Raw genomic sequence first — 14393 nt, forward strand, 5'->3', positions numbered from 1 at the left:
GTGAAATCAACCCAACTTGAGATGGCTAAAAACATCCACCTCACCCTAACATCAAAACGTTTCATGGAAAAACTAGAGATTTTTCGAAATTGACTTTTCCATAAAGCAAATATCTTTGAAATGTAAAACTGGGCAATTATACGTTTAATGGAAATGCAGCTAGAGACATGTTGAATGATTCTGTTTGGATTTTAACGTAACTGCCATTTTGTACATTTATGTCAGATGCAAAAGGCATTCAGAGCACAATTCATCCCCCTGTATATTAACGTACACACCACTGTGGTTCCCCCCTGTCTATCTAATAACCAGAAAACCGACACCACTCCCCTTGGTAAGACTCTCCAGCTCGGCTTACACGTGTCAAAGCTCGAGGGAAATCCCGTGTAAACTCCCCTCCTGCTTCAGATTTTCGGCTGGACTGCGCTCACATTTTCGGTCTTGAGATCAATCACCCTGTCCTTTGTCCCGTTTGCCCAGGCTGAAGTTTGCACAGGCGTCTTGGCTGACGTCATCCGTTGTGTCCTCAGCGGCAGTGATGGATGCGTTCTGGGCCTAGGATGCGCTGATGTGGGTAAGTCATCGGTCGCAGCGAGAGGTCACAGGTTAAAATCTTAAGCTGGGAGTGAGACGCTGTCATAAATGTTAAAAGCCCCTTTGCACCCTTCCTCCTGCCACTCTTACCATCATTCAATCTTTCCTCTTGACTTCAACTCCAAGTCTCCATTGCCTCTCTGTGTCCTTGCGTTATTCTTGACACCTTTCCTCTGCTTTTTTGTGCATTTCTCTTTTTCCTGAGCCATATTTGTGTCGTGCCATTTCAGCCATTTGACTCTTTATCATTCAAACCATACATTGATATTTTTCAAATTGTACTCCTTCCATACTCCAAAGGACACAAACATGCTTTTTCTAAGATTGACTAAAAACAAAGTGGGCTGTGATATGTTTCTATTAGGAAGATGGGACCCTGCACTTAGGGCTGCTGCAGGGATTTAATAGATTTTTTTTTTTTTTTACCACAGACACCAAGATGCGCACACATACACACACATGTGCGGTAAGGACAGGGTCTCCTTGTAACTGCTTTTTCACATGACGCCACTCTCCGTAAATCTGATTGAATTAGTCGGCTGATACGGAGTGCATGTGGCCCGCGGCCAGAGGGATATCAATCTCCTAAGCAGAATGCCATTCCCCCTGAATAACGGCGGGCAGCTCGGCCTTTAATTGGAGTAAACCAATTCTCTTATCCTCATTCAATTAGACTTTGGATAAGACAATAGAAGGTAAAGCCAGACCCATATCTCACAACAAATGTAGGGCAAAAGTGCAAAAGGAGATGCAACATGGCATCTGTTTGGGGTTTTGTAGGAGGTTTTGGACTTTGGCAAATACACTGCTGTTAAAACGTATTTGAGCCACGCTTGGTTTTATTTCTTAAATTTTTTTTGTCACACAAGTGCTTCTAATAAGCAAATAAATGGTAAAATCTGACGAAGATAACCTGAGTGAATGTGAAATGTAGCTTTTAAAATAATTTATTTATTGATCCATACCAATTGCTCCCTAGGCCTGACAACTGGTTGTGTCACCTTTGGCAGCAAACAAGTGTTAATTAGCCGGATTTATGTCCAGACTTTGACAGGACCCGCCTAAAAACCTTCTTTTTTCATTTAGTTTTGAACAGTTTCTGGCGCTACTGTCCTTTAACCACAGTTTTCAGACTGGAAAAGAACTTAAAGAGAAGAAAGATATGCAGGAAATATGCTAACTTACCCAGGTCAGGAGTTGTTGCGACCAATCAGCCTTCTTTAATTGAGGAGATGCTCTAGAGCTACAAGTCTCCATCATTTTTTAAGCCATTTAGAGATGGACTTGCACGTGCGCTTTTAATTATTGTCCCTGCGCATGCCTAGCTCAAATATCAGCTCATTAGCAGACCTTCATAGAGCTTGACCGAGTAAATGAACGAAGCCATTCAGTCCGTGTCGTCCACACTTCCAAACATTGAGCAATTAAAGTTGCAGCAAGATGAAAGTTTAAGACATTTTATTCTCTCTGGATGCTGAGGCTTCCTCTGAGCCTAAAAACATGACTGTATGGTCAATTGGTCTTTCTAAATTCCTCTAGGACATGAGTGTGTGCATATATACACTGCTCAAAAAAATAAAGGGAACACTTAAACAGGTGTTTAACACTTAAAGTGTTCCCTTTATTTTTTTGAGCAGTATAGTTGTGTCCTGTGACAGACTGGTGTCAACCTGTCCAGGGTTGATCAATGTCAGCTGGAGATACCATCTCCCGTGCAACCGTTTAGACATTGGATGGATGGAAAAAATATACAAAGCTCTAAAGATTAGAACATAAAGAACCTATGGGCAGAAAATGATTACTGACATTAAAATAGATGTGGCAATTCATCATATCAGGTGACATTTTCATGTTTTGGCACGACCCTTGCAAATACTCATCCGCCTGCTGTGTTGTTTTCCTCAGCGTCTTGGTCCAGTATGGTGGGAAGCGGCGACAACCTGCAGAAGCTCGGCCTGATTCCCTGTGCCATCTCCTGGCTGTACAGCGCCATCGAGCGGCGCAGGGAGAAGACTTGGACCGAGCTGACGGTCTCGGTGTCCGCCGTGGAGCTGTGCTGCGGCGAAGAGGACACCCTCAGAGACCTGCTGGGGGAGGTGGTCCCCTCGCCGAGCAGCGTGCAGGGCAGCCCAAAGGCCCATGTTAGAGTCACCGAGGACCCAGTCAATGGAATACAGGTATGAGGACGTTTTGTGATTTGTGAGGGAAAATAAGTCTTACAGGTTGAACAAAATCAGATTCAGTCGTTTAAAAAGCACGTATTTTTTATACAAATGACTTCTTACAATCCAATCAATCTTAGTAAACAAGGTTAAATACAGCCACCAGAGAGTCGTGAGGGTGTAGCTAACTGTTAATGCAATGGCTTCTTTTTGGCTCAGCTTTGTTGGCAATGCATCAAAGACTCCATTTAAAGAATTAGGATCCAACGGAGAGCTATTTTACAGTTCCTCTAACTGATTGAAATGAGTAGCTGTACCATGTAGGACTGTTTACATCATAATAAGATTTATTACCAAGACAATAATGTCATTTTAGTTTATTTATGCGAAACAAATTCATTTTGACAGAAACATTTGTTAGTTTGATTTTATATTTTTTACTTTCTCTACGTAATGAAATAAATATGTAATACAATTTGAGATTCATTTTGTCAAGGTAATAAAAGTCTGGATGGGATATTAAATCTTAATTGCTACATTATCATCATCCAATATGGCTGCCTAATAGCAAGAAGACTCAGGGTTAATACCTCAGTTTATGCCAAATAGATGCTTTGTCAATATCTGATTTTGTGATTAGATTTTAAAAAATTTTTTTAGTAACTGCGGTTTTGAGTTTTGCATCACTAAATTATTGGCTTTATTTGATAATTAGGTCATTGGTTTCCAGTAAATAGAACTTTAATTGTTAATTAACTTATCAGCAGCAGGTTGCTTTCCAAACTGAACAAGCTTGGTATGGAAAGAAATAAATGACGCAAAAATAAATAATGACGAAACAGCTAGCAAAAGCAGCTAGCGTCATCTGAACATTTAATTTAATTTGGTACTGAACATTTCTGCCAGCTTCCAGATCAAAGCTTTACCAAGTCTGAGCACTGCCAATAGTAACATATGATAGCTACAATGCTAGCATGCGTCTAACACATGTGCAAGCTAAATGCTAGCGCTATTTTCTGCTGTCTTTCTAGCTACGTAACCACAACCGTGTGAAGGCCCCCACGGCAGAGCGAGCGGCCTCTCTCCTGGACGCAGCCATTGCAGCGCGGCGACACACCGACTTTATTACATACCTGTGTCACAGCTCCATAATGTTCTTCACCCTTTACGTCCAGCCACCTCGTACTGAGAGCAGCACCACTGGAAAAGGTTTTTGTTGAAATTTCTTTCTTCCAGCTTTTTTTTCTGGTGAATTACAGTAGAGCCATCATGCTTATCTTATTATTCCAAAAATATATATACAGTGGGGTTGTTAAAGTAACAGTTTGGAAAAATGTGCAAATCTACAAATTTTCCATGGATAATTTTGAGTCATGTTCCACTGAAAAACCTGTGAATACTGAATGACCACTATATGTGTTTGCACTGTATTGCACTACTGATTTATAGATGCAAAATGTCAGAAGAGAAAATTCACAATTTAGTACTGTTGCTGTCTCTATTTCATAGGCACAGCAGTCAGATTAGATTTTGAGGTTAAGATTGGTATCGGAATTCCAAAATCAGGATTCCTTCCAGTTTATATTTCCAACTCGGAATCCAAAAATTCCTAACATTGTAATTAAAATTGGAAGGCAGCATGAACTGCTTTATGTATTTTCCAATATATTATTTTCCATGTTTAGTTTAAAACTTAGTACTTCCAATATTCAGTTATGTAATTTATAATAGTTTCATTTACACATAATACCAAGCCTCTTTTTCTCTGTTTGATTTCCATTTCCAGGTTCACGGGGAACCACAAAGTTGACCATGATTGATGTCTGCAGTGGGATGAGGGGCGTGAGCAAAAACAAGCTTCCTCATTCTGACTTGGGCTCTATTGTCCTGGCTCTGTTAAGCGGAAATAAAACCATCCCCAGCAAGTAAGAGTTTATATGCACGCTGACATTGGTGAAAACATTTGTAAAATATATGTTTCTAAAGTCAACTGTGTTACTGTCTAACTAACCTTTTGCAAAAAGTATGCCTGGGATATGTTCATATCCCAAAATGATCCACACCACTGGGAAATTTAGAGTTAAGTATTTTTTTTACTTCGCCAACATGTTTCTTTTCACTAATACAATGAAATGCTACAGACTTGTTGGCTATGCTAGTGGCAATATCTCAAAGCAGATAATTTAATGAATACGGAATAGTTGTAGATTCCAAGGATGTCGAACAAAAGGGATGCAAGGTAAATAGAACAATATATTTAGGGCAATGTTATTATTTTTTGGGAAAAGCCTATATCACTCCCAATCACAAAAACAAGCTCTTAATTGAATAAAATAACTTTAAATCCAAATCTACCAGTGATGTGGATAATTTCAGGTATATTCATACAACTGCAGTACAACTGGATGTCTGAAGTTATTGTGTGGATGTGTGAATATATGAACTGCATTTGCTCAGGTCCAGTAAGTTGGCGATGCTCCTTCGGGAATCCATGCCTTCAAACTGCCACATTGCTGTGATTGGTCAAGTTGCTGACTCATTGGCACATCTTCAAGAGTCCTTCGCTACCATTCAGCTGGCTTCTCGCATTCGCAGGACACAGAAGAAGACAAAGGTACAACACAATGCCTAATTACTCCCAGCTAATTGATCCAGTAAAAGTCTCAAATTGTCAGTCTTTGTGGTGGTTATATTAACAGTATGTGTGGATACAATCAAGTTTTACATCACCCCTTTGTAGAAATTAGTAGTTTAAATCTGAACAGGTTTAAAACTTGACCTCAGTGACCTCAAAAGCACATCAGAAACATTGTACAGAATGGTGTTTTTGAACACCATTCTGTACAATGCCTTAAAAATATTTGGACTTTATCAAAATTAGGCAAACTGCGCCTAATTGTTGGGGTTGAGACACAAACCAACAAATTCGGCCAGTTCTGTTAATAGGAATGGGGAGCTTTCAATGCAGAATTGGAGCAGTGACATAATAGTCAGTGTCTCAATTGTATTTTATTACATAAAGTTTTTATATGTTTTGTCAGAAAAACAACAACATTTTCCTTTGTTTGGGGAAAATGTTGATTGCGCCTGGTCAAATTGCCCCTTCAGCAAATCATAATAATGATTCGCAATTTTGTCTTGCTTCAATTTCATAAATAAACCATTTTGTACCCCTGAACTTAAACTCTTTTTGAAAATTAACAAAATTAGACTATAGCAACCTCCTTTAAGTTGTTAATTGTCAAAGTGGAGATAAAACACCTCCCCATTTTGTCTTGACCTATGGATAAAATCTCCTGTGGCAGATGACGCCATTTTGTTACCCAAATGTTGGGTGAAACAACCAAAGCTACTAAATGCATAAAATGGTGAAAAGCCAAAAATAAGCAGCAGCTATTTTCTGTTTCTCAGAAAAAGAACAGCATAAACTATGGATCACTTTAAGTTTTCGATCACCCTTAGCCATATTGTGTTATTACTGCTTCTATTGAACTGCATAGTCTGTTTGAACCAACAACATATTTTATTTATGTCTTACAGCAATCGACATCATGTTCTCCTTGTGGACGGAGTTTGACCAAAGATAAAAAAGGTCCTCCTTCTTTGGCCCTGCGAGCATTCCACTCCACAGAAGAGGTAGACGTGGACTTCCCATCTTTCCGACTACGTGGTGAGCTGTATCGCTCTAGCAGTGACCAGTCCTGTGACACCGTCATCCAGATAAATTCTGACGGCTCGGTCCACTCCAAGACGGCCCCACTGCTGGCGCAACCCGAGTTTGTGCCGATCATACCTTCTTTGCATCCCAACAAGTCCGACTTGGATGACCCAGAATTCACAGCGCTTCTCCAGGAACTTCTGCTAATTCCTCAGTTGCATGGAGAAAAGAAGAGAGAGGAAACTGTACAGGGGAACATCGAAGGACTGAGAGCAGAAGGGAAACCACCGGAGAGAGATTGTCTTAAGTGCGACACCTTTGCTGAACTTCAAGAACGTCTGGGTTGTATCGATGGAAGTGAGGTAACAATGGAAATCCTCAAGTCCTCCTTGAAAGGTGCTACTCTTAAGAATATTTTAGCCAAAACACAACCCCAGAAAGAAGCATCCAAAGCCTCACATACATTGTTGAATGTGGGTAAAGGCTGTACTCAGGCGTCTTTTGGGGAAAAGCAGACAGATGGTGCTGTCCCGACAGACAGTTTTCAGAGAGAGGATTCAGGTTTGTTTGACTGTGAGGAGTGCAGTGCAAACAGCTCCAGTGAAGAACTGATGAATCAAGCTCTGGGACTTAGCATGACATGCCCGTCTGAGCTTCCTAAAACAAGAGCAGTTAAGTCAGGTAACAATGTCCTATCCAAACGTCTTGAAGCAAATTCCCATAGAAAGGCTGCCACCAGTTTATCTGAACACCCACCATCGGAGAACCATGAAGCTGCAGACTGGTTCAAACCAGATAAACGTGCTTCACCCATCGGTAAAAGCTCTCCCATATCTCCTTCGTCCTCTTGCTCCTCTTCACACTCTATGGCTAAAAGTGTTGTGATCGGGGATCACAGCGCAAAGGACAGTAAGGAAATGAAGGCCACCATCACGGTGACAGTTCAACAGCCATTGGACAAAATGGGTCAAGACGAACTGGTCTTCTCTATGGTAGAGGAGGTGACCATCAGTGGAGCATACAACAGCGGGAATGCAGGTGGAAACATTATTTGTATCAGAGAGCCTGCACAGTCACAAGAACATGGTCAAACCTCTGCTAGCTCCCAACCTATCAGAATCATTGGCGACGTCAGTGACGACTGTTCAGCTTCAGCGCCCCCTGCTGATCAATCTGCAAACACAGAACAAAACAACGAAAAGGCTCGAAATCATTTCAAAAGAGAAATTAGGTTCTTGCCTTCGTTTATTAACCCTATGTTGATGAATATGGACTGTGATTTAGATGATGCTAAGGAAGAGAAAAGTGTTCCTGAAATCTCTAAAGATGTCAACTCAGCTTCTGAACTCAAAAGAAAAAACACCAGAAGTCCAGAGGACAATAATGTAGATAAGCAGACTCAAAGTTGTGCTTCTGAGATTCATCTTCTTAAGAAGCCTGATAGGACAAATAGTCTAACTTCCTTCAACCAACTGGTCTCAGAAGATAAGGATATCTGCAAAAAAGCTTTGGAGAACAAAATGTGTGAAAAGAGACTTGAAAGTACAGATAAAGGCCACCCTCGAGATTGCAAGCATGTTTATTCCACACACAGTCAGAAGGTCTCAGAGGGGGTAGACACTGCTTGCAGACAAGTTGGAAGCAACCACAGGAGAACTGGTTTTGCACCTGGTTGCTATGAAACCATACCCGTTTCCTTTGTGACAGGTAGCCTTCCGAGAGCCTGGCAAAATCCCAGCCACAGAGACAACCCCTCAAGGGGGGTGACATCATCTACTCCATGTAGCCCAGGGGAAACTCTGGAGAGAAGGCATGGCAGACAGCAGTCTGCTGAAAACCACAGCCTCCACACCTCCTCTCCACAAAAATACATCTCAGAGGTCAAACAAGATTCAGCGAGTGCCCTCAGTAAGGGAAACGAATCTCTTTTTACACCAAGCCCCACAAGAAAACATGACAATTCAAGCAGCAGGCATAGGCCTCCTGCCGTTAACAGCAGTAGGCTTTTTAATACCAAACTGGAGCAGCTGGCTAGAAGGACTAATTCCCTTGGAAGAATCCCAAGAGACTTCCCAACCATGGAAAGAGGCAGGAGTAACACTTCTATGAGTTCCAAGGAAAGCTCCAAGGGAAGCAATCAAGCTAGTTGTAAAGGAAGTCATAAAGAAAACTACGAAGGAGATTGTACCTTTCCAAGGGCCAATAGGAGCCCTAGGAGAAATCCAAGTTCTGACCATAGTCATTACTTCTTTCACACAGAAGATCCTCTGTCTCAGTCTGCCAAGCATTCTCATTCCAAACTTTCTGCCGTTGGAAAACTCAAGATCGCAACTCCCAAAGTTCGTCGGCAGTCTTCCCCCAGCATCAAGACTCTAAACATGTCCCACAAAAGTCTGCAACATTCCAGCCGCAGTGCCAGTCTGTCACCAGACAGTAAAATGGTTAGCTTTGAGCGAACGTCCTCGTTTTTTCCCTCTTCCCCTCCACGATCTCATCGTTCCATCAGTCGGACTCCAAGCCAGAGCTCCACATGCTCATCTACAAAATCTGCCATTCAGGGAATCATCAACGGCCGGATCACGGACCTTCTCAGGGAAAGGTCCTCCAGTCCGTCCTCATGCGGACCGGACCAGATGTCCCCTCTTCCCTCGCCGTACAGCCAAGTGACTGCTCCTCGTACACCGGACCATTTAAGCGGGCACGCAAGCGACACCACTAGTGTGTTGAGCGGAGATTTGCCACCAGCCATGGGGAAGACGTCCCTGCATTTTTCTAACCGGAGCAGCCTGGTTAGCAGCGGGTATGACAGCTTAGTAAGAGACAGCGAAGCCACAGGAAGCAGCACGTCAAACAGAGATTCTGTCAGCGACCGGAGTGGATCTCTGCTCAGCATGACGCGCAGCAGCCGATCATCACGGAGGAGAGGAAACGCAGGTAAGACCCCTGTACTAAAGGCTTTTTAAAACCCGACTGATGTTCTCTTTGGGAACCTATTTGTACTTTAAGGCCCTGACAACATTACTTCAAATATTTTGTTAGATGTTTCTAACTATCCAAACAGGCTTCCAAATTAAAACAAAAATGCTGAAGTACCTATGTCTTACCAGTAGATAAATAAAATCAACATTGATGCTATGAAAATTTCAGAAAAACATTTTTGAGATGACTAAAGTAGTGCTAGGCTTTAGACTGTTGCAGAATTATGGGTTGTGTTTTGTTTCACAGCATTTAAGGGTTATGTGCAGTGTTTAAAAATATTTAACATGGCAATGACGTTTTTGTTAAGGCAAAGAATGTATTTAAAAAGTTGAAGCGAAGACGAAATTTGACCATTTCCTCTCAGGAATCAACTTTTTCATCTTGTGTTTGAACTGAAATGGAATCATAGTCAGGACAAAGAAAGACGGGTGTGGAAAAGGTGTGGACTAGATTTCCTTTGCTGTTTTGAGATGACAAAAATCTGTAACAAGGACTTATATTTTCACTGTAGTTAATTTCAAAAATAGCTTTTGAAATTTTACTTCATAATTATGAAGCTTGTGAAAACATGAACCGATGAATAGAAAAAAAACAAAAAAAATGAAAAGGTTTATTTTTTTTCTCCCTTAAGTTTACAAACTAAATTATCTTTTTTTTTTTTTTTAATAAATGTGATTTATAAAAAGTACAAGCCACCACAAAATATTTCTACATGAATGGCAGTTCCACCCAGAACAGCTCTGGTTTATAATCTGGCTGCATAACATATTTATGTGACATTAATTAGACATGACACACAGCTGTAAAGGCCTAGTTTCTGAAAGGCCTCGATGTCTAATTGTGTATGACATGACATCATTAATATATGAAGCCGGTGATGGCCTTTACTAATGGAAGCATAAACGCAGAAACTTAAGTGTGTTTGGCTGGTAAAGTAAATTAGAACGTTGGGTGTGTGCAGTTATGCTCAGACTTGCTGAAAGATATATAAGCTAGTAAAGATGATCTAGAGGAAAACAAAAGGACTAAAAGCTGTTTTTTTTTCTTTTAGAAAAAAGTATGTATGATGAACATAAACATCATACATACTGTACTTACAGCCTGTTATCCCACTTTCCCTCGCATTAATTCGCATTTCTTGAACCTGTCCAGACTTTGACACATTTCAACCACAAAATTGATGGTATTTTATCAGGATTTCATGTGATAGACCAACACGAAGCCATATGTCATTCAGTAAGACTTTTACACATGGTTTTAAAAAGGAAATTGCTGATGGATTGGATGGAGTGTGACTGTGCATCAGTTTTCTTGTCTTGACAGAGATTCTCAATTATATTACTGTCTGAACTTTGACTAGGCCGTTCCATGTTATAGATATGCTTTGATTATTTTACTGCTCCCTTGTAGCTCTATATATGTATTCAAAGTTTTTGTCCTGCTGAGATGTGAATCTCTGGCCCTGACTGTTCTGTTATTAGTAAGTGGGAATGTTGGGGAATTGTTGATTTTGCATCTAAGGTTTATTATTATTATTATTATTATTATTATTATTATTATTATTATCTTCCTCTGACCAGATAACCTTGTTCCACACTTGCTGGTACGTCTACATGGCTTGTAGAAGATATTAGAAATCATATGAAAAATATTCTTTTAATAGTGACAAAACTAACAATTTAAAAAGTACTACTACTGAGAAGAGGAGTGGTCCAGTCAGAGTGATCAGAATCTGGGTATGCACAATATATGACTCATCTGGGCGCCACGCATGAGGGGCGCCAAAGCGGGAAAATGATTTCTAGTTGGGATTTTCTGTATTTAAAGGCTGTTTGTGCGTGTGTGAATGATGTGTTCAATAACAGAGGCATGATTGTTTCATTTGAAACGTGTTGTCTGATGAGGGGCGGGCTCCTGTTATTTGCCTGCATACGCCTCAGAAAGTACATAGCTGCGCCCTTGTTTATAGCCCAATGTTGTGTGCACAAACAAGAAAGCTGTGTCTGGTTTCACGTGTGTACAGAACACAGACGTTAAAGCTGCAATATGTAACTTTTATAAAAAAAACACGTTTATACATATTTGTTAAAACTGTCACCATGACGTGACAGTTTGAGCTACCACTGCCATCTGAAGAAATGAACCGCTCCCAACCAAAAACGGCCAGTCAGATCCAGGGGGCGGGTCTGAGCGCTGTCAATCAACCTCCTGTTTGCTGCTAAATGTGCCGATGATGGAGAAACTACTCACCATTCCAGGAAAACCTCTTTTCCGCTTTTATCAATGACCATGCTAGCTAGTCTTAGCATGCATTCGTGAGAGGCTGTGCTAGCTGCAGGGTAGCAGAGAGCAAAGGGGAGGGGGGAGAGAGAGGGATGACCAGTGTCACATGGAGGATGATTGACAGCACTAAGACCCGCCTCCTGACTCTCATTGGTTGTTTCTAGTTAGCACTGGGAGAATGCAGAGGAGCTTGATTTTTTATTTACTTATTTTTATTTCAGATTATCTGTTTCATATTACACTGTGACATAGTGACAGTTTTAGCAAATATGTAAAAAATATTTTTTAGAATAGTTACACACTACAGTTTTAAGAATCAATGAGGCCTTCACAAAAGAGCTGGATTTATACTGAGATTAAATTACACACAGATTGACTTTATTTACTTATTGTTAGACTTTTGAAGGCAACTGGCTGCACTGAATTTTACACGTTTAATTAAAAATGAGGATAAATACAAAAATGCCACATTTTCATTTGCAAAAGAAACATTAAAGCCATGAATACTTTTCCTTCCATTTCATAATTACACCCTGCTTTGCAATGGTCTGTCACATAAGGTGGTAACAATCGTAAAACGAAGCGACTCAGTGGTAACTGTAATACGTATCAACAGTCACGACTGTGTGTGAAACGGAGGAGAACGTGGTGGTAAAGCAGCTCTTCACCACGCTTCTGCTCCCTCTCAGGTTCCTACCAGCGCCGTCCGTCCCACGACTCCGCCCTGCCCCTGAAACGGTCGGCTAGCGGTCTGGGCTCCCACTGGACAGAGCGGGAAATACCGGAGGCGTACGAGATCAAGGTTTATGAGATCGACAATGTGCACAGGATGCAGAAAAGAGCAGGTGCTGACAAACAGGTGCTGGTTTCATTTTCATTTTCAGTTTTTTTTTTTTCTTTTTTAAAATTTTTGCCTTTGGAGGTTAATAGCAACTAGCACCGAAGAATGTACTTTTTTCGTTCTTCTTTTATGTGTAAACGCATAAAGTAGCCATTTTGATAAATAATGCATATCAATTTTTTACACATTGGAAAAAAAAAAAGAATTGACCTTGCCATAACACCAAATAAATGCCTAAAAATATAAGGAAAGTGGGAACAAACAAAGCCCCTAGTTGCTACTTGTTAGCGTGAATAAAATTTAAACAGATTGTTGCTGCACTTGGTAAGGTGAGTCTGGATAAACAGCTAAAATGTGCCTAGAAGCAGAAAAGCGATGCATGCGGTGACGTTATGTCCCAGATGACGGCGGGTCAGGCCTCCTGAGACTCTGGCCTATCTCCGCCAGTCTCAGACACGGCCAACTTTAATACAATTTTAATGAGCACATGGGGGAAACTGGGTCAGTGCCCCGCAACCGAGAGAACAAAGAGTCACTCTGGAAGCAAAGACAACTGTGCAGACTGCAGGTTATCCTTCATCAAGGAGAATCACTTAAATGTATAGTTTTACACACTGCTTCGCTGTCGCAGTTTATACAAAAGACTTCGTACCTCGTGACCCTTTTTCACATTTTGTCTTGCAGCAATCCCAAACTTCAACGTACGTTATTTCATGTGTTAGACCAACACAAAGTAGGGTATAATTGCGAAGGCAAAGGAAAAGAATGCATGGCTTTTAAAATGTTTCACAAGTGAAAATCTGAAAAGTGTGGCAGCTTTTGCAATCTGTTTTTGAATTGAACTGAATACTTTGTAGAATCACTCAGTGTCACATCTCTACCGCATTTCTACATCTAGAAAATAGCTGAAGCTGTTCAGATCAGATGGAAAGTCTTTGTGATAATCAAATTTTAAAGTATTGTCCAGGAGTCCATTCCTCTATTGTCTTCTGCTCATTCAAGATTTCCGTTGCCGGGGCAACAGGTTCAGTACAGGGATATCTGTAGTGTCTGCATTCAACATCTTTTTACGTTGATCAGTCGCTCCAGGATTTTACGATTGTTTTTGTGAATTTTTGCGATCAAAACCACAGATTTTGTGGCGCTAATTTCGAAATATTTGCAAGGAATTTTGCAATATTGCGCTTGACGGAAAGTAGGACATTTTGTCACTCAGTCTATAACCTGACATCAAGTAACACTGAGGCACCAGTGTAAGAAACACTACCACCTGCAGGTGGGAGTTTGCATCGCCTAAACGTGATGTTTTTGAGATTAACACAATCCGACCGTACATTTTGGTTTTTTACCTCTGGGAGAGATAAAAACTCCCCAGAGGTTTTATCTGTTAACTCTACCTTCCTACATTCAAGACTCATTTGGACAGACAGACCTAACATGGAAGTGCAATAAAAGTCCAACAATGCAGGGCAGCGTTTGAGAAGAGAATGCAGTAGTGAAATGTGTTTGTATGGACTGGTGGTTTCAGGGCCGTGGATGCTTCAGCGCCAAGCTGAGGTTTTTGGAGCATCGTCAGCAGAGGATCTCAGAGGTCCGAGTCAAGTACAACAGACTGAGGAGAGAACTGGAGCACGCCAAACACAACCTCATGCTGGAACCCGCCAAGTGGAACCAAGAGTGTCAGTAAAAACTTCTCTGGTTTCTGTTCAGTTCCCAGAGTTATCAAGGAAGAGTTTCTTTTGTGTTCTTGCATAGGCCTGTCACAATTGTTCTAGTAATTGTTGTTATAAATGAGGATATTATTTTGATAATGGCGTTATGATGCAAGTTTGCACTCTTAAAGACCAATAAACTTTAATTTTGTAAAAGAAAAAGA

At 40.9% G+C, this 14393-nt stretch overlaps 1 protein-coding gene across 3 annotated transcripts in view; it reads left to right on the plus strand.

The window, feature by feature from the left end:
• Nucleotides 1-14393, plus strand: part of kif26bb (kinesin family member 26Bb) — a 36225-nt gene that overhangs the window by 17240 nt on the left and 4592 nt on the right. The window contains exons 7-14 of one of the 3 annotated variants that reach the window (XM_028041047.1): nt 481-574; nt 2500-2771; nt 3788-3965; nt 4543-4681; nt 5214-5370; nt 6297-9348; nt 12366-12535; nt 14046-14196. In XM_028041047.1, the coding sequence (XP_027896848.1) occupies nt 481-574; nt 2500-2771; nt 3788-3965; nt 4543-4681; nt 5214-5370; nt 6297-9348; nt 12366-12535; nt 14046-14196 (4213 nt within the window). The remainder of the gene's footprint in view (nt 1-480; nt 575-2499; nt 2772-3787; nt 3966-4542; nt 4682-5213; nt 5371-6296; nt 9349-12365; nt 12536-14045; nt 14197-14393) is intronic. The other 2 variants (XM_028041044.1, XM_028041046.1) reach the window with 2 other exon arrangements.

The sequence above is a fragment of the Xiphophorus couchianus genome, chromosome 15, assembly GCF_001444195.1.
Source record: "Xiphophorus couchianus chromosome 15, X_couchianus-1.0, whole genome shotgun sequence".
Lineage (NCBI taxonomy): Eukaryota > Metazoa > Chordata > Actinopteri > Cyprinodontiformes > Poeciliidae > Xiphophorus > Xiphophorus couchianus.